The 25,749-nt window shown below is 47.8% G+C and overlaps 2 protein-coding genes across 5 annotated transcripts in view; one reads left to right on the top strand and one right to left on the bottom strand.

Annotated features, from left to right (window-relative positions):
• The window catches only part of LOC119377956 (uncharacterized), a 46,927-nt gene that overhangs the window by 4,446 nt on the left and 16,732 nt on the right, over positions 1 to 25,749 (bottom strand). Inside the window, exons 2-3 of the mRNA XM_037647238.2 lie at positions 3,650 to 3,899; positions 858 to 986 (exon numbers count right to left, since the gene is read on the bottom strand). Coding sequence (XP_037503166.1) covers positions 858 to 986; positions 3,650 to 3,899 — 379 coding nt within the window. The remainder of the gene's footprint in view (positions 1 to 857; positions 987 to 3,649; positions 3,900 to 25,749) is intronic.
• Positions 21,044 to 25,749, top strand: part of LOC119377927 (uncharacterized) — a 33,489-nt gene continuing 28,783 nt past the window's right edge. For all 4 annotated transcript variants that reach the window (XM_037647230.2, XM_037647220.2, XM_037647226.2 and 1 more), the window contains exon 1: positions 21,044 to 21,682. In XM_037647230.2, the coding sequence (XP_037503158.1) occupies positions 21,156 to 21,682 (527 nt within the window). In that variant the 5' untranslated portion in view covers positions 21,044 to 21,155. The remainder of the gene's footprint in view (positions 21,683 to 25,749) is intronic.

Genomic DNA, 25,749 nt, shown 5'->3' with positions numbered 1-25,749 from the left:
CAAGTGTCAAAGCTTGTGCGACCTGGTAACGATTGATTTCGATTGGGCTCACAGCAACCGCAAACTTGAAAGGAGCCTTCACCAGGTTTGGACATTGCAAACAGCGAAGCGCTGCGCCTAATCACGCCATGGCAACCGAGTGCGAATTATCAACTGGCTGCGCGGCGAAAGAACAGTTGAAGCTTGGAACAAATTGAAGCCTCACGCGGGGCTTTCCTCTTATGTTTCCAGAAGGAAAGTCTCTACATAAAAAGCACTGACTATACCACAATTGCTGGCTGTTATATAATCAGCGACGTTCTATACAATAGATAAGTTGTGCAACGCAGAATGCGCAGTGCCGCCGCTGGCATTGCGTCGCGTAGTACGAAGGAGAGAAAAAAAAAACAACAAAAAAAAAACAAAAGAAGGCGTGGCTTGCAATTTAGACGAGACACGGTTCTTAGTAAAGATATTGATTTCTACACCGGCAATGAAGCTCTGCTCATGCCAGTATGGCGACGCGACTTTTCAATTTCTCCTATCTGCAATGAATCGATTCATTTTTGCGCTCAGACGTTTCCTATCTGCCGCCGCATTTCTAGTGCATAACAAAATTCGCTAATGGGCCTGGTGAGGGGCCCTTTAAGAAAATGAGGGAAAGTTGGATGTAGACGCTGTCATTCTCTCCCTCGATCGGGATTTCCTTAAATCTATGATCGCCACTTTAACACCATCGAAATGAAGTGTATATGAAAGATTTTGCACACTTCGCCCTCAATGCTCGAAACGAAACCTGACAGCTGATGCTTATAGAAGGTGCCAGGTTTGTGACAGAGCCGCCAAGGCCCAATAAAGGATATAGCGAATGTTGTTACCTCGGCTAGAATGCCGATGCAGTATTGCTGCAGCAGGCTGATCGCTTCCCGGGTGTGGCCGGTGCCCATGAATGCGAGGGTAGCGTCCCTGCCAGCATGCTCCCACAGGATCTCCTCACCACCGGGATGCTGCGAAAATCGACACTCTTTGCGCTAGGTTGCCAGGGTACCATCACGAACTGTGACAGCTGGAATAACTGACTGGAAAGGATCTGCTGCTGATCTGCAGCAGCACGCTGGAAAACACGAGTTCCTTTGCAGTCAATGCGTCCACGCTTTACGTAAAGTTAGCGTGAACGCGCAAAGTTAGCTAAAATTCGACTGAAAAGTTCAATGTAACGACGCAGCTGCAAAAATGTAAGCGCAAGCGCTGGAACTGCTCTTAATTTTTCCCGTGCTCATGTTATCTCTGCTGCTACTTATAGAAGGGCGATCCCATTGTCTTTCACATTGGGATTTTTCTTTTCTGTCTTTGGAGTTGATTTTTCTTCTTCTGTGAAGTCGACAATTTCCATTCTACTACGTCAAGCACAAGCGACTACTAACAGCCAAAATCAAGAGGTTTCTCAAATCTAATAGTCTTTGGGGCACATCTCATTTGTATGGACATTTCCCTAACCTGATAAGGATCATAGCGCGGTGTTACAACGTATATAGTGCCAGAAACTTTTTTTTTTTACACGAAGAACGACCGTACTCAATTTCTTTACATATCGCGTCTCGTTTCAAATACTTGTCGCCCGATATTCGTGCGAGTGCTAAGACATGTTACCCGAAATAGCCCCGGAATAAAGGGCGTCTGATTTATTGATCTCTGCTCGGATATACTCCACGCCGAACGTTATATACATCCGAGGTATATATATATATATATATATATATATATATATATATATATATATATATATATATATATATATATATATATATATATATATATATATATATATATATATATATATACACACGTGGCATTACTGTATGCATTAAGCTGGACCTTCACTTTGCAATTGCTGAGCTCTGACAATCTCTGACGTTGTTCGAGTGACCCTGAATGCAGGCAACTCGGCCTTCCCGAATTCACGTGCCACCTGCTTCTGTTGCTACTGTCGCCGCAGAAAAGAGAAATATAATTCGATCAGATATGCCGAGCGCGAGAGCCAAGGCCGTTTGTGGCAGCGCGCTGAAACCGCTCCAACGGATCCTCCTTTTCCCGACATCGTGCGCGCCTTACGTTTTTTTTTTCTTTGACGGCCGCTATATCATTCCGCAGAAGCGGTCGGGACTGTCTAGAGTCGCTCGTTTCACGCACGTTGCAATCTCTAATAGCGGTGCAGTTCACCGTACAAAAAAAAAAAAAGAAAAAAAGCGCTGTGCTACGAAAGCTAACGTAGGTAAAGCGAGCGAACACGAATGTGGCCGGGTAGTAGACCTTATTCCGCTTCTCTTTATTATATGTCCCCTTTTAAGGTACGGTTATCTCATAGGTGGCATCGATGCAAATTGAACTGAGCATAGCGAGGACACTAGAAGTCAAACACGTCGATTATATAAAAACTACTACTTTCCTCTGGAAACTGCAACGCGATACACTGAAAGAGAGGAATCGCAACCCACGTGTATCTTTGCAGTAGCTTGTATAAAGCAGTGCCACATGAACTAGGAATGAACTATGCGGTTATGTTTTCGCAGGGAAGCAACTGGAGAGACAGTGCAGGTGTTTGGAGCAGTACCGCTTGGTAATGTTGCCAGCCAGCAAAAAATAATAATTGTTGGGGTTTGACGTCCCAAAACCACGATATGATTACGAGAGACGCCGTAGTGGAGGGCTCCGGAAATTTCGACCACCTGGGGTTCTTTAACGTGCACCTAAATCTAGGTACACGGGCCTCAAACATTTTCGCCTCCATCGAAAATGCAGCCGCCGCGGCCGGGATTCGATCCCGCGACATTCAGGTCAGCAGTCGAGCGCCATATCCACTAGACCACCGTGGCGGGGGCCAGCCAGCTATGTAGGAGGGAACAGAAAAAAAGCCCTCTGAATAATACAGCCAGCTCCGTCTCTCAGTAGCATCGTTCACTCATGGAAGGCACCTGTGCTACGCTTACAGCTTCGGTCATAGGCGTGCGCACGATGGGAGCAGGGGGGCAACCGCCTCCCCCAAATCACATAAGCGAGGGGGGAGGGGGGGGGGCACAGGCTCAACATCTGCCCCATAGTTTTACTCAGTCTGACCTGTCCCGTCATTGTCTAAGGAGCAGGGTTATGGCCACGCAGGTTTTTGACGATAATGGTGGCCGAAGGCCACTGATGTTGCATTCCAAGAACTGTTTACTTCCCATCTTTACTTCAGGAAAGCCAGAGACCAAAGGCAGGCCATTGCGAGAAGCCCGTCATCGCGTCATTTTCACCATTTGGTCATCGATTGTGAAGCATGTTGTCTTTTAGACTCGACCAACGAATGGTGCGAATTACTCGAATATATATATATATATATATATATATATATATATATATATATATATAATATATATATATATATATATATATATATATATATATATATATATATATATTACTGCTTAGAGCAACGCACGCCTTCGACACAAAATGCGTTCAGGGAGGACTACGGCTTCACTGTCGGGGCGGTGCGACTGCGGTGAACGGTAGCAGTGATCCCCCGATAACGTTGCGATAGGCGCATGCGTATCACTCCGTCGCGTCCTCCTTGCCTCCTCCGTCATTCTGGAGGCACGCGCGTACGAGCGCGCGTCTCGAGCGGCAAACGTACCTTGTCGAGAAAGTTCGTGACGTCGTACACCCTGTTGTGAATCACGATCCACAGATCATTTTGGTGGCAGTGCTGGTACACGTCCTGCAGCGTGTACCGAGGCAGCTTGCGATTTCCGTCGCCGTTGGCCATGGCCGGCTCCGTGTCGGATGGGGGGTTCACTATGGACGCCGCCGCGTTGCCCAGCTGCTGGAGGCCCGTGCTGGCGACGGCCGCGAGGGAGCTGAGAGCATCCAGCATGCTGAATCGACTGCGGACGAGAGCAAAGGCGAACGCTTTCAGTTTCCGGCACACTCGTTCAAGCCCACTCGAAGAGATGGGTGCGCGTAGGAAAGGCACGCACAGGAAAGGGAAACACTGCGGACGAGAGAGCGACTGCTGAAAGCGAGCGCCGAATAGTGGGCATTCTCCCGTTAGCGTTGACGCAATCGCGCCAACGGACGAGTTTCGCGGTCGAGGAGAGAGAGAAAAACTTTATTGAAATGAAGAAAAACCACTGTCGCCGATGCTGTGCGAGCGCATGCACGGGAGAGACGGCCTTGGGTAACGCTCGACGAGTACGTCTGCACAGGTTAAATGGGTACAATTGGCCCGGGAGCGGCAATTCATCGCCGCAAAATAAAAAGAGCGCCGCAGGTCTTTGTGGAAGATAGCTAGAAATAATTGGAAGGGTAGCGCTAGTAGACGCGGACTAGAGGAAGACACACGGACACACAGACGGAAGCGCTCTAGCAACTGGTTTTTTAGCAACTGGCGTAAAGGTGGTTTTTTCAGCACCCGATAAGCTAAGCCGCCTGTGAAAGCTCACCGATCCTGCCACTGAAAAGCCGAAAGGGTGCCAGAAAAAGCACCAAAGTCCTTTCGTGCCATGCGCAGCAAGCGTGGTATACAGTTTACCACTGACATGTGGCGGGATATACATCGGCCAAACGGGCCGTTGTATCAATGATCGGCTACGGGAGCACAAACAAAACGTTGCTCGATACAGGGATGGGCACCTGTCCACACATTGCAATGATTGTGGTTGTTCACCTGTTTATTCAAATTGTATCATAATCAGCCGCCACAAAGATAAGTAGTGCACTCGAGAAATCATCGAAGCAAAGACCATAATCAAAGAAGGGGCGAAATGTGTCAGCACACCGTCGATAGTGTTGTCAGAAAAATAAATTATGTTCCTCAATTCGCCACTGCGCTGAAATTGTCACGTGGCCATAAAAGCGATGTATATATGTAGGGCGGATTTTCAATAAAAAAACCAGTTGCTAGAGCGCTTCCGTCTGTGTGTCCGTGTGTCTTCCTTCTAGTCCGTGTCTACTAGCGCTACCCTTCCAAGTATGAATTTCCAACTCGCCCAAGAAACAGCACTCCTAAGCTAGAAATAAGTTGAAGGAACGCTATTACGTATGCTGCAAAATGACAGAAGGTGGAAGCAGAAGATGAACTGGATCGAGTGGTGTGTGTGCGTGTCAGAGAGAGAGAGAGAGAGGAAGACTCACACCGACATATCAGGTCGACAGATTTATTGCATCTTCTTACATCTTCGTTTGTTTGTTTGTTTGTTTGTTTGTTTGTTTGTTTGTTTGTTTGTTTGTTTTAATTTTACCCGCAAGAGAAAATCTTGCGCTATACAGTATATATTATGATAGAGAATGTGTTTCCGGCGACTTGGAGTGGCAAGTGGAAGAAGCTTCAGCGATGCTTTCGTGGAAGTTACGCTGAATGCTTCATGGCATAATTACACAAGATGAAACAGGCTGCGCGCTTCTAAACTGCATCGAGTTTTGTTTCGTTTAATGTGGGATTCTGGGGCTGCCACAAAGGCGAGGCGTTGTCATTGTGCGGCAGTACTATCGAAAGGTAAATGCCTAACCGAAGACGCGGTGCGCGCAGTCGGCCAGTCCTCATATACGCGCGCGTTGTTTTCGTACGCTGTGCGTGGCTGCTCGCCCTGCTGCGGTGCTGTCACCTATTCTTTGGCGTTCGATGTTTTTTTGTTCACCCGACCGGGTGCAGCGTTATTCCTTCTTACCACATTCATTCTTACCACGCACATGCAGTTCGATCTCGCTTGTACGTGCTCGGTTTACCGACATGTATCAGTTCTCTTTTCCTCCCACCATCAAACAGCGTCCTGCGTCTAATCATAATGCGAATAGCGGCAGGATTACATTGCACAATGTCGGCGATATTATAGGGCTAATAGGCTGGCACAATGTGCGAAAAGCAGGGGGAGCATGAATATATAGCCGTTATCTATGCAGATATGCTTTAGGAACGTGCTCCGCTTTTTCCATTCCGTTTGCCTAAAAGAGTAATTTACGCGAATGGAAAATTTTTCGCCGTAGGTACGGGTAGAGTGCGACTAGCTTCGGATGTAATGCGTGCTGCTGTTAGCTACTTATCGAGGTACTTAAGTGGGATTGCAGGCAGATTCCTGAGGTTGTATGTAATGCGATAGGTCGGGTGAACTGTACGTCAGTACAAGAAATTCGCTTAGCCTTGCACTTTACGATAATTATTTCCATGTGCCAAGAACAGCACCAGCTGTGTGTTCAGATCTGCTTGTGGAAGTGTGATATTGGAGCTATTAGTTACGCCGCGGTATACCAGGCAAATATGTGAGAGGGGAGACGTCAGTTGACCAGTCATTTACGCGCATTTAAAATAGCATTGTCCAAGGACAGACTTCTGCAGCCCGCCCGACAGGACAGGCGTTGCGCAGGTAACGTTGTCTCATGAGCACCGCCAAAACTAAACACAATTAGTGAGGAAACCTTTAATCCATTCAATTATGGCAGCGTCAACGATCAGCATATTCATATTGTGGAAGAGGAACCGGCTCCCACGCGTCGTGCTCGCCCATCATCCAATACCGCCGAATCTCTACGACTCGCTTTGATTCGCAAACGACTTGACGCTGCTGCCCAGATAAACCGATTAGACATGCGGGCGGACGTTACATATCTTTACGGTCGTAATTTACGAGGAACTTAACTAAAAACAAATGCCGACGCTTTCACAGTGTGCTGCTCTTCCTGCCTCACTCTATTGGTTCTTCTGAAATTCGTGGCCGCGATTTGGGACACCAACCGCTTTCCCATAAGCGTCTATTTTTTAGAGTCCGTGTGGACGATCACACCCAGATAGCTCATTCCAATCGAAATAGGCAACGCTACATTAAACTGTATACTCGGGTGGAGCCCAGAAGTGCTTTCGAACACACCAACGTTCCCACGCTCTGCCGTTCCCACGCGCACGGTGGCTCGCTGCCGTTCAACTATCGGTGACCTGCATTAGCCTCGGCCGAATCAAATAACGTGTGCATCGTACTTTGCAGCGCGACACAAGATCCTCTCCACACCGCGTCGGTGAGGCGCACGTTCCGCCAGGGAACGCGGCCCGGCCATCAACTTGCTTGTAAGCGAAAGGACACTGCTGGAGATCTGCCCAACTCCGCGCATAATATCATCACCCCCGATCCTCGCACCCGATGACCGCTTATTTATTATACCACTGACGGGCACGAAAGTGTGCTAGCCCAGATTTCTCTCTTTTCAAAGCTCTATTCGCTGGCGCGCGCAGGATTTTATGTGCCAGGCCGCGATACCAACGGAGACCTTTGTCTGAGGTCGCGCCGCCGTCATCTGTCAGCTCGCTCGTTAATTTTTATGCAGAAACTCGCACGACGTAGGTGATGAGCAGGCTCATTCTCTCGCTACCTTGGCCTGGCTGCGAATCGCTGAGCCGCTGCCAAGTGTGCTATACCGTGTGTCTGAGATCGTCTGGTGCGACGCACCACGGGTTCCTCGCTTGCACGTGAAGCACACTTGCGCCAATGCCCTCGGAACCCGAGGTGCGCTAGAGGTCGTGTCACATTCTCGGCGTGTTTGACATCGATTAACGCCGCGTCACAGGTGCACAGGCACCGCAGCGGACACAAAAGGCCAGCAGAAACTACTATACGACACACATCACAATACTATACGCGCAACTGTGGCGACCCCCGTCACTGTCGCCTGGCAAGTGAAGATGAAAACGGAGAATCGCCCGTGCACCCGGCACCTTGATTCGGGGGGCTCCTTCGCTCTTTTGCAACAGTGTTGCGTAATGCGAAGGCGAGCTCACAAATATAACGACAAATCTATTGAGTACCGTGCGGGGAGTCGCTGTCCTGGCACAGACAAGAACTGGAGAGCGCGGCGAGAACAAGCGACCTGCTGTATTTATAGCAGTCCGACAGGCCCAGTAAGATTCGTTGTCCTTCAGAGACTGTCGCGCCCCCCGTCCTGGCATTCTCTCAAGAACGAGTTCCCTCAGAATCAAAATGATAGAGCAGCGAGGGTGCAACCCCCTGAAGACTCAAGGCAGACAGCTGGTGCAGTGCCGCTGTAATTGCTGTTTTATTAGCGACACATTCTTTTTCCTTCACTTCCCTCCTTTCAGGGAGACTGTCGGCGTTGCGGGTTGCATTCACACTTTTTGTGCCGTGGGATCCTTCTCACTCGCTGCTGGGCAATCCGAAACGACAGCACCCCCGAAAAGATTTGGCACGGAGGTGCATCTTGTTTTTATCACGTGCAGTGCGCCTACTCCACCTTGACCACTGATCTGCTGCCTTCAAGGTCACACTCGGTGCCGCGATACCGAATCAACCAATTACGCAATCGCCTCAGTAACACCGTACCTATGTTTTCGTACTATGTTTAAATGAGGCGAACGATCAGAAGGGGGAGCAAGAAAAACGAAAGTACGATATGCGCCCGATGAACAGCCTCAAAAAAAGAATAAAAATGAGCGTAGTCTTCCAGTTGATTATAACAGCGGCGCTCGCGTTGGGCAAGTGCGCCAGGCAAGGCGATAGTATCAGTGTTTCAGAATAACCGTGCTAGCACTAGCGCGCTTTCGCTGAGGGGAACTGTCTCTCTTTTTTACTCCCTTATTCCCCTCCCCATGTGCAGGGTAGCAAGTCGGGCGTATAGTCTAGGTAGTTAACCTTCCTACCCTACCTATATTCCTGCTCTCTTTCTCTTGGCCAAGCATTTCGTTCGGTTGCAAATTAAACAGTCCGTTATAACCGTTGCGTCTCCTACTATACCACTTCATTCATTCATTCATTCATTCATTCATTCATTCATTCATTCATTCATTCATTATTCCACTGTTTATAAAAATGTCCGGAAGCATGAGCACTAACGGCACACAGCTTTGGCCGACTAAGGCCCCGTGCCGCCGTGGTGCACTCGTACAGTCAGAATAAACAATGCAATTTCACACGCGGCAAGTGCAAGGCAGTCACGGCAGAGTTACAAATGTTGTAAGAAACAGTAACTGCAGAAAAGTGTAAATCGTGTTAGTTCATTCTATTTATCCAGTTGACGTATCTCGTTTCCAATTCTCTGAAGACTGCGTAATCGTGAAGTGAACTTTTTAAGTGGATGAATCTGGGTGTGTATAATTCGGTTCTAGATTACCGTGTTACTTGATTACATGACACACCAATACAATGGTAGATCAAATGGGCACAGGATCACGGGCTAGTCAATGTGCTCCTTTATTCTGTCCCGCACAAGCAAGCGTCGCCGCAATCCAGAAATATATCAAAGCAGCCAGTTGCTCTTCCAGCCTTAATAATAATATCTGGGGTTTAACGTCCCAAAACCACGATATGGTTACGAGAGACGCCGTAGTGGAGGGCTACGGAAACTTCGACCACCTGGGGTTCTTTAACGAGCACCTAAATCTAGGTACGCGGGCCTCGTACGTTTTCGCCTCCATCGAAAAGCTCTTCCAGCCTTGTGCGAAAATTTTGAAGTAATATTCACCGGCCTATTGCTCGCGCTTGTTTCTTTTGTCGTTGTTGTTGTTATTTTTCATCTAGCATGTTTACTGTGGTCTTGACTTAATTTAAGCAGAAAAATATAATTCTCACTTATTAACGTTCCATGATATCATCTCCCTCTATAAAGAGGAACGCAGGCGTTTCGCGCCTCCACACCCGAAACTATGTAGATCTCAAGCGATCACGCTTAGGATGCTTCAGGCAATGTCATATCTCTCACGAGGTTCCTAAGCAGGATTAACACAGAAACTGATCCACAGTGCCCGGATTGTGGGGAGGAATTTAGCACTCTGCCAGTGTCCCGCTTGGTCTGGCAGTGTTCCGCTTTACGGGATACGTCACTCACCAGCGAACAGGACTGGGACGAGGCCACCTCAAGTACCGAACTCAAGATCCAGTCAACGGCCTTCCAGAGGGCCCATGAAAGAGTTGAGAGGCATAGCCTCCCGATTCCGACATCGGAGCAGCCAGCTGCGAGCCACGGGCCCCAACGGGTCCCCCTCGGCTAGTCCCTCGGGACCTCAATAAATTTATTTGTCTGCCTGTCACTATATGTCGCGGATTAACACATATTTATGTTCTCAGTGTGGTAAAAAGTAGATAAATAACGGATGTGCGGAGAAAACGTCCCTTCTAGCAACTTGAAACTGTTGGATTGAATTTCGCCATGGCTAGGAATGGTGCCTGTGCACATGAACCCCGTAAAAACTAGTACAAAAGGCATTTTTCTGCGATTGCATCGCAGTGCTAGCAACCCCATTCTTCGAGCTGAAAAACTTCGCCTAGTTACAACGGTCTTCCATTGTCCTAGCAATGTTTCACATATCCATCCGTCCTGTTTCTAGCCTCTTGGAAGACAGCTCTCAGCAGCAGGTTCACACCGTGGTAATCCAAGCAGAAGGCTCGGCTGCAAGCCAGCTCAGCGCAAGAGTAAAGCAGAGAGCCGCATGCCCATTGATCAAAGTCAAGGAACAGCCTGTCTTATTAAGAATGACATCTACTCGACAAAATTTAATCATTTATGCTGGCGTCAAACATACGCTTGGTACTAGAGGAAGAAAATGAAGCTGAAATAACGGCGCAGAGTCTGTGCTGTTTTCATTCTGAAATGCCGTGCACCAACTAGCGAAACAGCAAGCTCACTACGCTTGGTCTACGGCAAAAACGCCTTGGTGCAGGTTCCCGGAATGATGTTGACCGTATGGGTCTTTTAATCGAACTTTATTTCTTTAATACATCAGGGTTTTCGTGCTTCGTGTACGCAAAGGTACAGTGCTCGTCAAATGAAACCCGAACAGCGGCAAGCCTTCGCAGTGGTATAGTGCGCGCCGTTCCAGTTATCACCATTGACAGGCGCGCGCATCCGGTTTGACCGCACTGCGCATATGCGCGCCTATCCATGGTGATAACTGGACGGCGCGCACTATACCACTGCGAAGGCTTGCCGCTGTTCGGGTTTCATTTGACGAGCACTGTACAGCCGCCGCGGAGAGAAACCATATCCTAGAACGCTGATTGCCATACACGCTGAATCACCATGGCATGTAGTAACGCACACACAAAACAATTCGGCAGATCCCACGCCTTGTGGGAATCGATTTAATGCGAAGCAGTCAGCGAGTACTTCTATGCTGCATTTTATGGCTGTGCTTCAATAGAGCTTGCTGAATCATACGAATGCAAATGTAATGTTTATTAGACTGCTATAAAAGTGGAGCCAACACGCGAATCACAGACGTTAACCTGACATGACACCTGTATATTAGGAGCACATATGGAGAGTTTATTGCTTTGTTATAAAATTATGTAGCCATCACCACAACCACAAGCGACGTTGCACCGACATTACGCCTGCATAGGGTGTTTATCGAAAGCGCTTTCTAGACCTGGCGTGGCTCTGTGGTAGTATACCTGACTGCCACGCAGAATGCTTGGGTTTGATTCCTGTTGGGATCCTATTTTATCTTAGTTGCATTCGTCGGGTCAACACTGCCGATGTCGTTTTTTCTTACCGCTCTCGCATTTAAATTACCAATGTCTGTTCTCGCCGCTCCTGGATAGATATAAACTGTCAGTCATCTGTGGCGCAGTAGGTAGGTAGGTAGGTAGGTAGGTAGGTAGGTAGGTAGGTAGGTAGAAACGCTCGAAGCGCCAGGGTTGGCTAAGAAATGCTTCGCATTTAAAACCTGGAAAGCAGGAATTTTCTAGCCGTAAATTCCCCAAGTATTGGAAATACTGCCGGCAAATGTCTCGCCCGAGCACCGTTTTGTAAGTCAATAGCACAAAATACAACTCAGTTCAGCTCGACTGGAATAGAATGACACACCCAGGATATTAAAAAATTCCTATCGCTAAAGAGCTGTCAAAACCGAAAGTGCAACGCAACGAAGATGCCAAGCACATTAAAGGGGAGCAAAACTAGGGCGACAAAAGACAGGAGCCTTTTTTTGTCCTTATCTCCTTGCGTAACTAATTCCGACCACCCTACATTTATATTGTCTATGAAAGCTGCGATCGCATGACAATGAATTTAATCGGCGTTCTGAGTTATCACGACAGACTTCACTGCAGCGCCGTCGGCGTCAACGCCGTGCTTTCGGATCCCTCGCATCAAGCGATTTCAGCGGAAATATTAAGCAAAATAATTGTAATGTATATGTGTGTTACGTGTGGAAAGTTTTTCTATAGAAAAAGCGAACATTAAAAAGAAATCCTTTATTGACGTTTTGGTCCCTCTGGTCGCCGTGCAGTTCAATACACTATATATGCATAAATTTATATTCCTCCTCGCAGATGAAGTAAACCCTTCCAAGTTTATATGCGCAAATACAAATAGAAGCAGTCTATGCGGCATGCTGTGGTTTCAACCGTTCATTCTATAAATAAGGCATCGTATCGAGACACCAGGTAGATATGTCAGCGTGCAAGTTTTAACTTTCTCTAACTTGCTCGCTGACTGGCAGCAAGGACACACTAGGTTTGCTGCGCTTTTCCGAGACGACAAAACGAAAACAGTCGATGCGTAGCGTGTCTGTGAAATTATGTATAGGATACCTAGTTGTATATCGTTATCAACGTACACTAGCTCACAGAGAAGGGGAAGGCTTTTAAGAAGGTATAAAAAATAGATGCGTCGGTAAAATCGAAGCATGTGACGCGACGTGAAGAGACATGTAATAGGCGGCTGTCTGGGCTCGAGTGCATTTACGCTTCACAAGGAAGTGTCAAGCCACAAACTTGGAAAACCCCTCTTTTGGCAAACGTCCAAAGACATCATTTACAGCATCTATCAGTGGTAATGCGACCAGTCAAGTGGGCATCGAAGTCTCTGCTTCTGCATGCCATTGCGTCGAGTGTTATCGCAAGGTCGCAGCGAAGGTTGTTCCAGTCCCGCAAATTAGAGGCGTGGTGGTCTGAGTGCGCGCGTGACAGGTTCGAATAAACGAAACACAGGAAGAACACCAATCCTCCCCCCGCCGAAGTCTTGTCTTAAATTTAAGTTCACGAGCTCAAGAAATTACAAAATTAGTAGAATTCAGCGATTCCTCAGGCCCTGAACTCATTGACTGCGAGAAAAGCAGATTTTAGGGGGCGTTTGGGGTTTTGATTTTCTGAAGGACAACGTCTTCTTCGCGGTGTTCGCAGTGTCTTCTTCGTCCGCCGCGGCATATTGTATGCGGTTGCTCCCGAAATACTTGCACAGACGATAACGCTCTGATAGTATGTGGGGAGCACGGTACATCGCACACATTATGAAGCGCGAATTACACCGTATACGATAGCGCATTGGCAAGCGCATCAGAAGAAGGCACTACCGCAGGGACATAATCATCTATCTGTCCATGTTACTTGTGTTCACGTACGAATCCGTGAAGACTGCAGTCCTTAGAATAGCGGCACTCGATTGTTCGAATGCGGGAAGGACAATAACACGTTCGGGCAGTAACGTGTGCGCCGTGTATGAATGAACCCCAAGTACTAAAATATTTATTTTTGTACGACTTACCTTCTCAGAATTTGAATGCTTACAATAGTAAGGAAAGCAGATGTCCTTGTAGGAACTAAAAGCAAGCAGAAACCTTCTGCAGTTTAGAATAGTATTTCAGTTATGGGGCACACATCGTGTCTTCACTGCTTCTTCCTATAGCAACATCATCTTCATTAGTGTTATGTAGCTCAGTTTAAACTCAAGCTCACTAAATTCACACTCTGCAGTAATTTTGCAACCGCGCCTCCAAGTTTAAGTATTAGCTTACCCGTTCTTTTTTTTTTTTTTGTAAACCCCGCTGGAAGCTTGTCAGGATCTGATTGTAAGCAACAAATAATAATAATTGCTGGAATTCTACGTGCCAAAACCACCATATGGTTATGAGACACGCCGTAGTGAGGGACTCCGGGTTAATTTCGACCACCTAGGGTTCTTTAACGTGCACTGAAATCTAAGTGTTCTTTGCATTTCGCCCCCCATCGAAATGCGGCCGCCGTGGCCGGGAATCGAACCCGCGCCCTAGAGCTTAACAGTCTGTAAGCAACAAAAGTGTGCATAATAAGCTGTGTAAATATCATGCGGTGATGGGTTGCCAGGTCGAAAAGACAGAAAATAGCCAAAAAATTGGAGAAACTAGCCAAAAAGTTGCCAACTTGAGCCAAGGGCAGTAAAATTCGCCAAAAGCAGCCGCGCGTGTTTGAGAACAACTGCGACATTTTTAGTTAAAGGACTAAATGCATGAGCCTTGTGGTGGAAATGTAAATAAGTACAGCAAGAACCCTTCAAAATCATAATTGCTGAGATTAAAGTGGAAATTGTAGACTGTAGCGATCATTTCGTTCAGGATGACGAAGTTTCCTGAGCTGTTGCAGAAATGACACTTTCTTCACGTGTCTTGCGTCTAGAAGTGCCATCCTTACGGCGACAATAAAAATGAGCACAGCATGACTGTGCTCGAAGTCACAGTTGCAGGGATTGAAGCATAAATTGTATTACTTTGCAATAGTTTCTCCCGCAATGACGAAGTCCGAGCAGCCGGTATTCCCGAGTCGAGTCTGTACCTAATCCTAATAGCCCACACAGTTCTTCGGATATCCGATATCTAATCTCGACGAGTGCAGAGCGTCTTGGATGCGGAGCGCCTTCGGATGGCCTGTTCCCTTCCAATCACAGCTCAAAGTCGCGTTCAGCAATAGGTGGTCCGCGAAGTGAGGCCCCATGCGACAGCTCCCCCCCCCCCCCCCCAGAGTCCCAGCCAGGTATCCAAAGCATTTTCTTTTGTATAATACAAGCGCGAAATTCAAGTTTTAGACCTCCCTGGTGGTTTAACCCTCCGAGAGGAGGTTACGTTGCGGAGGCTTCGTGTTGGGGTTGTGCTTACCCCATCCGTGACAACCCTTTGGGAGCAAAAGTACCGCGGCCCGTATGGTACATCGTGCCCATTTTGCGACGCCGTAATCCACGATGTAACTGCCACACACTTATTGTGGACTTGCACGGGTCTACAATTAAGCCGTCGTCGTCCCCTACGTGAAACAGGCCTCAGGCCTGGCCGACCACCCGACCTTGACCGCTGGATTAGTGGACCTCACCATCGCTCATTGCTGGACTTCATACACGACGCAAATTTGTATGTGTATTTGTGAATCAATAATTATTATGCCTAAGGGCAGACTTTCGAAAATAAAAAAAGGAGCTGGAAACACGCCTCGGTCGCCATCTTTTGACAACGCATACTCGAACGCCAGCGGCTGCGACGTTACAATATATTGATAATTTGGTTCAAGTCGAGGGAAGAAGAAAGTAGCCAAATAGTAGCCAAGTAGGCAAGATGTATTTTCTGCAGCCACCGGCCTAAGTAAAGTAGCCAAAATGGCGCAAGGTCGTCGAATCTGGCAACCCTGATGCGGTGTTATATTAACAGGTGCGTGCCGTATAAGGATACCGAAGGGCTGATTATATGCGTGTATATGGACAGGTTTTGTCTCATGTGCATGGCCTGAAAACGAATAACCGAGATACACTCACTGGCATTGCTTTGTAGATTGAAATACCGTAAGAGAAGCCATTCCCATTACCTACAGTGCATGCGAGCAATACATGTACCCGTGCGCAGTGGTACAGACTCACTAATTAGTAGGTCAAGTTCGACGTAAATTTTCTTTCTACACCCTGCCTGGTGTGAATATACCACTGTAACCTTCGCTGTCCTGCATGAATGGCTGCACGTTGTGTTCGGGCGAATGTTGTCATTAACCGATCCAAACAAAATTAATTTCTTAAGCGCCTCGTTCAACTTCTTTCAGTGCGTTGCGTTTTTTTCTGACTAGGATAATATGCCGGAAGGAGCAAGCGGAGGTATAACTAATGTGTGGCGTTATGCCCCCGTGGAGGAAATAGAGCCAGCGCAGTGAGCCACGTTCGAAGCATTGTGCCTCCCCAGTCGAGAATGCGGTACTTTTCTTGACATGCTTATTGAACAAAACAGTGTGCAACTTTATAACGTCTATCAATACTCGCACAACAAATTAATCTTGTTTATCATGAATTAACCTTTGTTAACCGCGGCTACCGTACTGACTTGCTGATGGCTCACACTATAAATAAAAGAATAGACTTATTCCTGTTAGCAATTAGCATGACGTCACTGCGATTGCCCCGCCCGTATTCCTGCCAACTGGAAATGGCGCTGGTTGGCAAAAAAAAGAAAAGTTCAGTCAGTCGGATATCTCTGCATAGGAACGCTACTGGTATGAAAACTACTGTGATTGCGATTTATCCTCATTACTCTCTTTTTTTTTAAGTGATAGCATCTGCGAACTGAATTTCGAAAGTAACTGCCCTCGAGCAACCGGTACCAGAATACAGTGTTGCTGCTAAGTGCAAAACACAGTGTTCTGTTTTTATCTCGAAAACGCTTTGAACCGGGTAAAGTTCCTTTCGGAACATATTATCACAGATATTTTTTAAGTACCTCGTAAAAGCGATGTGTTACGAGCGCTATGTACACCGTTCATATCCGCACAGTGCCTCCATTGCCTCAAAGGACCAGGGTGCCCCGCCTACAGTGCGGCGTTCGATTCCTGTGGCGCTGGCGCGGCCGAGCTTGAGCAGACAACAGTTGGTATTTGTTTGGAAGTTAACAATTCCTATGAAAATTCGGAACGCATATTCTTCACCACTGCAGCCTCTTTGGTTAACTACATCAATTAGGATCCACAGTAACAATATGAATGAGAGCACTGATCTGAAAATTCTGGCTGGACACTAAATCTATTGACCAATGACAGCTCTCTCTGGTAATCTGCTCGGTGCCGTCCATGAACAGCATTTGGCAGGCGCCCCACCGTAATGTGTGAAAAAAGGTGCTGCAACTTTGCACCCCGCTTGTGAAATCCACGTGCGCGCATGATTGCAAAATTTGGCTCAAATGTTCACAGCTTCGTCTTCTATCCACGGAATGTGTTTTGTCATCAAGCCCCGAGGGGTGGTTCTGGGCACCTGTGAGTCAGTATATGGTTATTTCGTAACAATGCCTCGCATGTAGATCGCAAAAATTAACAGTTTTATTACTCTTTAAAGTGAACGTTTTACTGCAGAGGATGCGCACTTTCACAGTCCAAAAACAATATTCCGCTTAAAATACGCGTGTGTGTGCGTGGTGGGGGCGTGTGCGCGCGCGAAACGCACGCAGACACACACACACACAAAACACATGTAAACTAAACAAAGGCCTCGCTGCATCGCTTATCCAACCCTGCGTAGCATAATGCATTTCTACAATCACTTGGGGAGACACGAAAAGGCCGCAGAACTCCCCGTTATATCCACTGGTCCGTGCGCCTAAAAATGTCACTGTGTGATGCGCGCACGCATAATGACGGCCGTTGTTCTTTGTGCTCCAGTGAAGCATTATTTGACTCGCTCGCTCCTTCTTGCAGAGGTCGGCCTTCGTGCGTACCGCGCTATTTCTGATGGCTGCTCTAATCAGCACCGCAGTCTCCTCCTCTGCGCTGGATCTCGATGCCGACGCCAGAGCGGTGGCCACGCGCTGCGTGCATCGGAGGCGGTGGAGGGCCGCTGCAGCCGTCCGCATTTAGCGCTTCTCTCGGCGCGCCCACTCGAAAGCGCTGCTCTCAGCCTGTTCTCGGGGCGCCGCGCGTCACGCTCGCCAGCCCGCGCGAAACGAGAGGGCCGCCGCCGGATGACCCAACTGCGTCACCACCCTGCACTGGCCGGCTCTTGCCGCCACCTCTGCAGGGCTCATTTTCGTTGGGGCGTCGCGTAGGTGACGCTGCTTTCAAGCACGGCTGCTTTTTGCGAAAAATTTGCGCATCGAGACAAATTTGCTCGCGCATCATACGGTACGGGAGTGAATCGCCGTCCTATCCCGATTTTGAATTACAAGGGAGACTTCATGGAAGAATGCATCATTGGGTGCTATTTCCTATAGCCGTTTACTGAAGAGGTACGCGCTGTCACAAGTGTGCTGAATGTGTGTAATATATCGTGTCCATGCAAGAATGTATGAGGATGTCTACAGATTATTTTTGGACATGTTATACAGGATGATAAAGCTGCTTTGAACCGGCCTCTAAAAGCCACTTAGTCTAACCTGTGATGAACACCAATATACACGCAAAAATAAAAAAAGGACATCAGGAAGCGTGCTCCTTCTCAGGAGCACGCTTTCTAAGCGAAATGAAAGAATAAAGGGCATAAATGGATAAAGAAAACGTCAAATAGGTTACAAATGAAAATATATGTGGTATATATGCTTATCCCGCGCAGTGAACGTCGTTGGTCTCGCGAGGCATAATGGAATTGTAAGTGCGTGTGTACGTACTGGCAGTTGCACTTGACGTATAGCTCCTCTACAACCCTTTCAAAGACAATCAAGTATACAACTTCGTAGCGAGGCTTGGGCAAACATCCTTTACGTTCGAACTCACCTACGGAGTATGCAGTTGGGCGTGTTGGTACAGAACCGTAGTGAAACTTCAGCACAGTGAACGGACAGGGAAAAAGACGAGACAGGACTAAGTGCTGACGCACAGCACTTCATCCTGTCTCGTCTTTTAGAGTGCAGCTCTTAGGCGCCCGTTCCTGCGTTAAGCGGCGTCGCCGTTGGCTGGCGTCGGCGTAATAGATAGAGCGAACGAGGACGAAAGAGAGTCTGTGGGTATCACGAGCCACTGGCCTCTAACCTCGCTAACCTCGCTGTCGGCGTTTCGCTTGGTTCGCGACGCCTGCAATGCACATAGTGGTGTGCGTAGCGCTCGAGCGCTGGTAGTTTCTGTGGTAATATGTAACGAATATTACATTGCTACAACTGCGGATAGCCAAAACTTCAAACACATCTGGCATTGCCCCAACACGAAGCTGCGTTCGGAATTCGCATTAGGAAGTATCGTAATCGCCGGTGAATTCTTTTCCCTGTCCCTTCCATGTGCTGAAGTTTCATTATGGATCACCAACAGGGACACGACTTGGGACCTATGACCTTACCCAAGTGCTTCCCACCTAAACTCATGCACACTGATGTAATAAATATATCCTTCACAGGGGCTTCCGAAGCAGAGGGGCAGTAGGGGCTTGACCACTCCCGGACTTCGGAAGCGGAGAGAGAGAGAGGGGTTGAAGTTATGGCTTCATCCACGCCGATCCGCGCAGTAAACTTTTGTATTGCTCCCTCCCTCAACTCCGCGCCAACCACACATCGGCCGCGAACACGCATCTGTTCTTTATGGTAAATAATAAAACAATCCTAGAAAGCACGTTCCCAGAAGCACTCATTTTTAGTTCCTGTATCAATGTTCCATGTTCTCCTCCAAATTCATCGAGATAAAACTCGGTAGTAGGAACGCGTTTTCTCTTCAGCTGACCCGTCGCTTTGTTGTTATGTCTTATTGTGTTGCGGTTTCCAGGCATAGTGTACTGTTAATAGGCGGTCGATGACATCCTAAATTGCACGCTGCAGGAAATATAAGCAGAACTCACGCCTCTACAAATGTAAGTTTCAAGTTTGGTCTCGTCCCCCCTCTCCCAATTTGAAGAACGCTTTATAAGCTTCTGATGCTTGGTACCTTGCCTCTCCGAGTTTCAAATGTGCGAGAAGCTATCAGTTACTGCAACTAGGCGAAACGCCGCCGACAAAGCCAAAGAAAGAGGTAAAGAAACTACTGTAGGTCCGTATGCTAAATTTGAGCAACTGTAATGCAATATCAAAATTTAACCATACGCGCTTTCCATTCGCGTTTGCACAGCATGTTAAAACCGTCACGGCGACTCACTTGCTGAACTGGTGTCAAAATCGAACCACCAATCACACCATTTGATTATGCAATCTCCAGGATCGGCCCATTTTAATATTATACACCTACACCGGGACCATCCATGTTTGCGAGAGAACCAAAGTCGACTCGCCAAACCCCGAAGTGGTAAGCAAATGAAGTTTCGATTTAGAAACTGGAAGCAGGGAAAGCTCATCCTTGTGAGAATTAAGGGAATGTGACACTGAGGTGGTAGGTTAATGTCGTCATGTTCGTGCTTCTCTGTTCTGAGTTTCTAGTTGTTGTACTCCACTATGGCGTTCATTCTGCTCCTGAGCGTTTTCTCCTTTGTTTGCCCGTATTTTTGTTCCCTTCGCTGCTCGAAACAACATATCGAATTTAAAGCCTCAAGAAAATGTTCCTGCATTAATTTCCTGCTGACTTTGTCGACTTACTATGTTTGTGAAAAGCTCTCGATTTTTGGCTCGTTCGTATCTCTTCTTGGATTTACAATCATTAGCTTCCTTTCTGTGATGCTTCGTGTGTGTCAGCCATGTTCGGCGCTTTGGTCCTCTGTAGATATTTTTCTGCTTCCCGCGAATGCACCACGCCCCGTAATTCGGTGTCGAAGACCACACACAGCTCGGCTGGCTTCGTGGCAAAAGCTTTGTTGCCGGAATCAAACAAACATGAGCGGGCAACGACTCATCAATGTTCGCGATAAAAGCAAACATGCCAGAGGGCTATGCGTACGTCATGAAGCAAAGAAAAGGGCGCCTATGTGCTTTTTTTCTGGATTTCAGCTACTCGTGTACAGCCCGTCAAACATAGCTCCTTGGAGCAATAATGAATATGCCAACCGAGTAATAACGACGCTGCTTCTTTACTAACGTCAATAAGAACTTTCTGCTTTATATGTGCTTCCAGCGTGTCTCAATTACCTAAGCTTCTTCACGGCTGACATCTTCAGGTTACACTCCCCCTCCATTCCTCGACACCTTGCATTGCCGGTCTTTACGGTAAAAATTATACATAGCGACATTTTAATCGGCCTAATTTCTTGCCACCAATTGCACAAATTTAAAGATGTCTGTCACTGCTTTCTAAGAACGAACTTATTTTTTTCGAGTGAACGACCAACTACAGCAGCGTACAGGTGGTGCAAAGTGCCCGCAAAGTGGCACTGGGGGATCGGCCGGCACGCTGGCAGCCACCGGCTTCGCCCTGATCGCCCTTCGGCTTTCCTCCAGGCGGCGCGCCGCATCCGGTGGGCAGGTTTAAACTTAGAACGGACCGGGACGCGAAAACAAACGAGTTGCACCGACAGACCGAACCCAGCCCGTGCTCCGCGTGCCCCGAGGTCTCTGGAGCAGCGCTCGACTCCCGACCAAAGACGTTACGACGATGGCGCCCCGAAACTGGAAGCGGCCGCTGACGCTCATCTACAACGATAACTACAAGTACGGCAACAGCCTGTATTCGGGCGCGCTGGACGACATCGAGAAACGCTACCAGGCGTCCCTGTCCAGGACGACCTTTAGGGCTGACCGCGGCGACCTCGGACTGAGCACCTTCTCCAGCTCCAACATTGGTTCCGCGCCGGAGCCTTCCGCGGGACGGCCGGCCACCACCGCTACGAACGAGTCCGACCATGCTCTTCTTTCGCCTTCTTTCTCGGCGCCATCGCGGTCACCCGTGCGATCCATGCTGGACACCGACCACGACCTGCGCAAGGCACGCTCGCAGGGCGACTTCGGCCGGCTGCGCAGCAGCGCCCTGCGGCCGAACTCGTGGAGTGACGAGGAGGCGCTCATGGAGGACCATAGCTACAAGCGCAGGCAACGCCGTAGGAGGCAGGACAGGAACGAGTTCCTCCTGAGCTCTCCGACTGTGGCCGCCGGAGAGAACATTGACTACTATTTCGACAAATGGTGAGCGCCCTCATTGTTGTATTACAGCCTGCGGTTGTGAGGCACGTATGCCTCAGTGCGCGATGCCAGCAAACATGAGCTGGTGCCCAAGTCTGCTGGCATGATGCTGTCTGTGTTCTTCCGTACAGACATTCTCGTAGTTTCCGTCAATGTATTGCTTACGCAGAACAGTAATACGTTAACATGTCTAATGTTGCCCATCGTTGATCTTCTGACCCTCACAGCGGCTCTCTGTTTCCTCCATTAGCAAACACGCTAGCACGAATTCAAGTAATGATATTCGCAAGGTTTGACTGACGGACTGTATAGTTCTTTCTTGATTACATGAAAACAGCGCTATCCCACATAGGGACGAGACGCGAAGGAGCAGGCAGAACACGATAACGTCTCTTTGTCAGTCAGCGCTATGACATCGTGTTCCTTGTGTCTTCCTGTGAGGTAATCACTGTTTTCACATGAGCAGGTGATGATATCCCGTAGAAACAGTTCTGTGTAGGTCAGATGATAACGGCTATTAATTAGAGAAGTCACACCACAATAGCAGAAAACATCGGTTTGCCTGAACATTTTTTTTCCTCGGGCACTTCCTCAAACACGTATGGTGCAATGTTCCACAAACGTGCGCCACGTAAGGTAAACACATCGATGGTGAAAACTGATTAATTTTCCCACAGCACAGGTACGCAGTCTAGAATTGATAAAGGCACTTTGCAGTTGTATGTGTAACCACTGGCCTCCACCAATGATGGCACGTATGGTGGGTCATTTTTGAGCACTATGGCAGTGCTGCAAGAATTGTTAGACTCGAATGCTGTATTCCTATAAGGAACTAGCAGTGATATTCTAGCTTCTTTATCGCCAATAGTCTGCTTTTGCTCGCACAAAAGCTTAGTCGCTGTCTTGCACAATGTTTATAACGCTGTCTGGGCGCTTTGATAATACGAAGTCGAACGTTCTATGAATTTCAGACAGCGCTTTCAAGAGTCTGAGCGTATTCAAGTGACGCGTTCTTTACTAACTAACCATCAAATTTTAGAGAATGTGCATCCGTATGCGACTTACAACAAATATGCCCGGCCAATTCGACACCAACTAAATGTGGCTGTAAAACTGATGATACTGCAAGAAAGCATTTAAAATGGCGTTTAAAATGATAACACGGCATTTGTCACTTCAGTTAAGGACTTACGTTTATTTCCGATTCAAATGTGGCAGACCGAATGCCTATTTAGAGTGGTAAAAACAACATTTCAAATTTAGACATAACCTCTGACTAATGGTCACTTCATAATTCGGTTAATTACAAAGTGACAAAGACCAGTGTAAAGTGAAGAAACGAACAGTTCCGCAAAAAAATAGCTAACCCTTTCACAGGGAGAAAGAATATTTCGGGACAGCGGGTTGATCTAGGTGCGCCCCTGACCTTTCCAGTTCCTTGTAGTTTCCTGTATTCGCAACCTCTGGAAGAACGCAGAATATTCCTTTTAGCTATAGAAAATGCATCTAGAACTTCTAGCGGGAATATAGACCAGGTAATTTTTACTCTCGTACCCACGTTTAGAGCAAGCATACATAAACTTGACCTCTGTTGTCACCTGTCCGCGAGGCCAGCGTAGGGGCTGCGGGATGGTTACGTCACAGCTGATGGCGAGTGAACAATGGCGGCCGCCACGTGATAAGAACAGGCTGGGTGCTAGCGTAGTCGTCCGTTCCACGTAATCAGCAGTCCCCCAGCAAAGATGGCTGCCCCCTTCAAGGAATGAAAATTCTGGTCTATAGCGGTCCGTTTCGGGTTCAGCGTAAATACGACCACCCGTGACGCTCCGTGTTGATGATGGTGGTCATCACGCTCGATGAAATAACGCGATAAACAGCAGCGTGAGCGAGGGGCGAGTTGGCCGGCTCGCTCGAAGATAACAAACGGCGCATTGGCTATGAGGGAATGAGGGTGGCGTCGTCCTCCCGTTGTTGGTGTCATCAAACGGGTAACACATTCCGAAACGCAGTTCAAGTGCGCAGCGCGTGCTCCACGATGCCTCAAGCCTTTCGACAAATATATTCCATGTTCCGTTAATTTGAAGCAGCTGAAGGACGCACCTAGTACTTCCACCACGAAATGGCAAATTACATTTTCTGCGAGAAAATTGGGTGACTGATTATATGAAAGTCCGAGATTTACCTGGCGTCTTTCTCCCAATTCTGGTGCATGCGGTGTACAGTGATTGCCCACAAGGACGATTCTTCTTTTTCTTTCCTAGCGCCTAACCTACGTCGCTCAAAATGCTGCGCACTTCAAGTGCGCCACGAACAAATACGACCAGAAGTTCTTCATTTGTAAGCCTCGAGGCCTGCACAGTGCTTGAGGTTGAGGCAGGAATTTCCGTTATAACTCCTTGTCTTCCTATGTCTGTAATGATATTACTTTTTTTTTGCTGCTTGTGCGTGCACACATAAAGAGATTCAAGTAAGACATTTCTCCACAAACAGAACAAAGGCCGCATGTTCCATTGCGGGTGATCTAAGATCAGGCGTCCAATTTACGAAGGTTTGAGTTCGTGAGTGTTTTTTCGTCATTGACGTGATGCCTGCTATAATGATATTTCGAACTTCACGATTGGTTGGATTTCACTCTTACGAACAACACTCGCGTAAGAACTTCCTCGTCAGTAACGGACCCAGTAGTTTGCCCCATTGCCGGCGTCGCCAATACTGTGTAATCTCTTTACGGAGACAGCAAAGTAAGAATCTCGGCACTCACATAAATTTAAGCTGACAGGTGAAAAGCTTTATGCGTTCGCTCACTCAGTTCACAGTTTCACCGAGTGTCGGGCAGAATTCGGTTCACCCCTTCAGATCACCATGCACGTTGGGCAGAACGCGTAGAGACGTTGCACCTTCAGGAGTTTGTCTTCAGGATTGATGTAAGGCTACTCGACTCTCCACTTCATTCTCGTTCATTGAGGATACGTCGCAACACTGGAATTCGTGGCCACTTGAGGCAATAAAGCCTTCAGTCCCCGCCATGTCAGCAGGAACATGACGTAACTGCAGCTACGTGTACATGTTGTTGCAATGGCGTACACAAAAACATGCCAATTAAGCGTTGAAAGGCTGCCCATTCCTTTATCTCGTTGCGGAAACACCTCCGCTTGAAGAAAGGTCCGCTTGAACCCATTCCAGAACGATACCACTCCGGCCTACGCTACCCCCACCCCCCTTTATCTTTCTTTTTTTTTCTGGTGGGGGGGGGGGGGCATCGTTTCTGTTTGTTTGCTCCGTTTTTGTTTTTTCTGCGTGGCGCGCCTCCTGCGTTCATGACCTTCCGTTTTCTCAGTTCCTCACAGGATTTCGCGCTTGGCTCCGTCAGTCCGTTTTTAACTCAGCGCCTTTGCAAACTTTTAGACGGGAAAATGCTGGCTGTGTTTCAAGGCTGGCAGAAAGTAAGCAGATGCTAACCTCGGCCTCTGAAGGCCTCAGATATTTCTTTTTTAGCATTACGTTTACCGGTACCCGGTTGGCACAGGACGCGTTTCTACGCGCAACTGTGAACTCTTGTCACTCATTTGCTGCGTTTATTGCCGAAACGGCAAGAAACCGTACACCAGAAAAGAATGTGAAACGCGGTCTCGAGACAGCGACAGGAAATGGCAGCGCAGACGCCGACGTATGCAACAAACTCAAGCTGCAGCGTGAGCAGGCTGCCTACGACACGAATATCTCAGCGAAGGGCATCTTACACATTCAGCAATCAACTACGATGTGAGCGTCACAGCTGCGTTGCTACACTGAAGTACTACATCGCGCCCCAATAGGCAGTTATTACGAAATTGAGTTCATAACCTTTGACTATCTAACCACAATGTACGGTCCTTCATTCGATGCACAAACACAATGATAAGCGGAGTATAAACCACAATGAAATCTGTTGCATATCACACAAAATAATAGGTTGCTATTCTGGTAATTCTGATCGTCTTCGTTGTTATGACGTTCATGTATCGAAAAACATTTTTCCTATACAGAATTTATTGTCATGCACCTAATTACTGCCTGGATGCAGCGCAGGT

This window comes from Rhipicephalus sanguineus, chromosome 1 (assembly GCF_013339695.2).
Source record: "Rhipicephalus sanguineus isolate Rsan-2018 chromosome 1, BIME_Rsan_1.4, whole genome shotgun sequence".
Lineage (NCBI taxonomy): Eukaryota > Metazoa > Arthropoda > Arachnida > Ixodida > Ixodidae > Rhipicephalus > Rhipicephalus sanguineus.
Note: the sequence above shows the minus strand (reverse complement) of the source record. Positions and strands in the feature narration are given on the sequence as shown.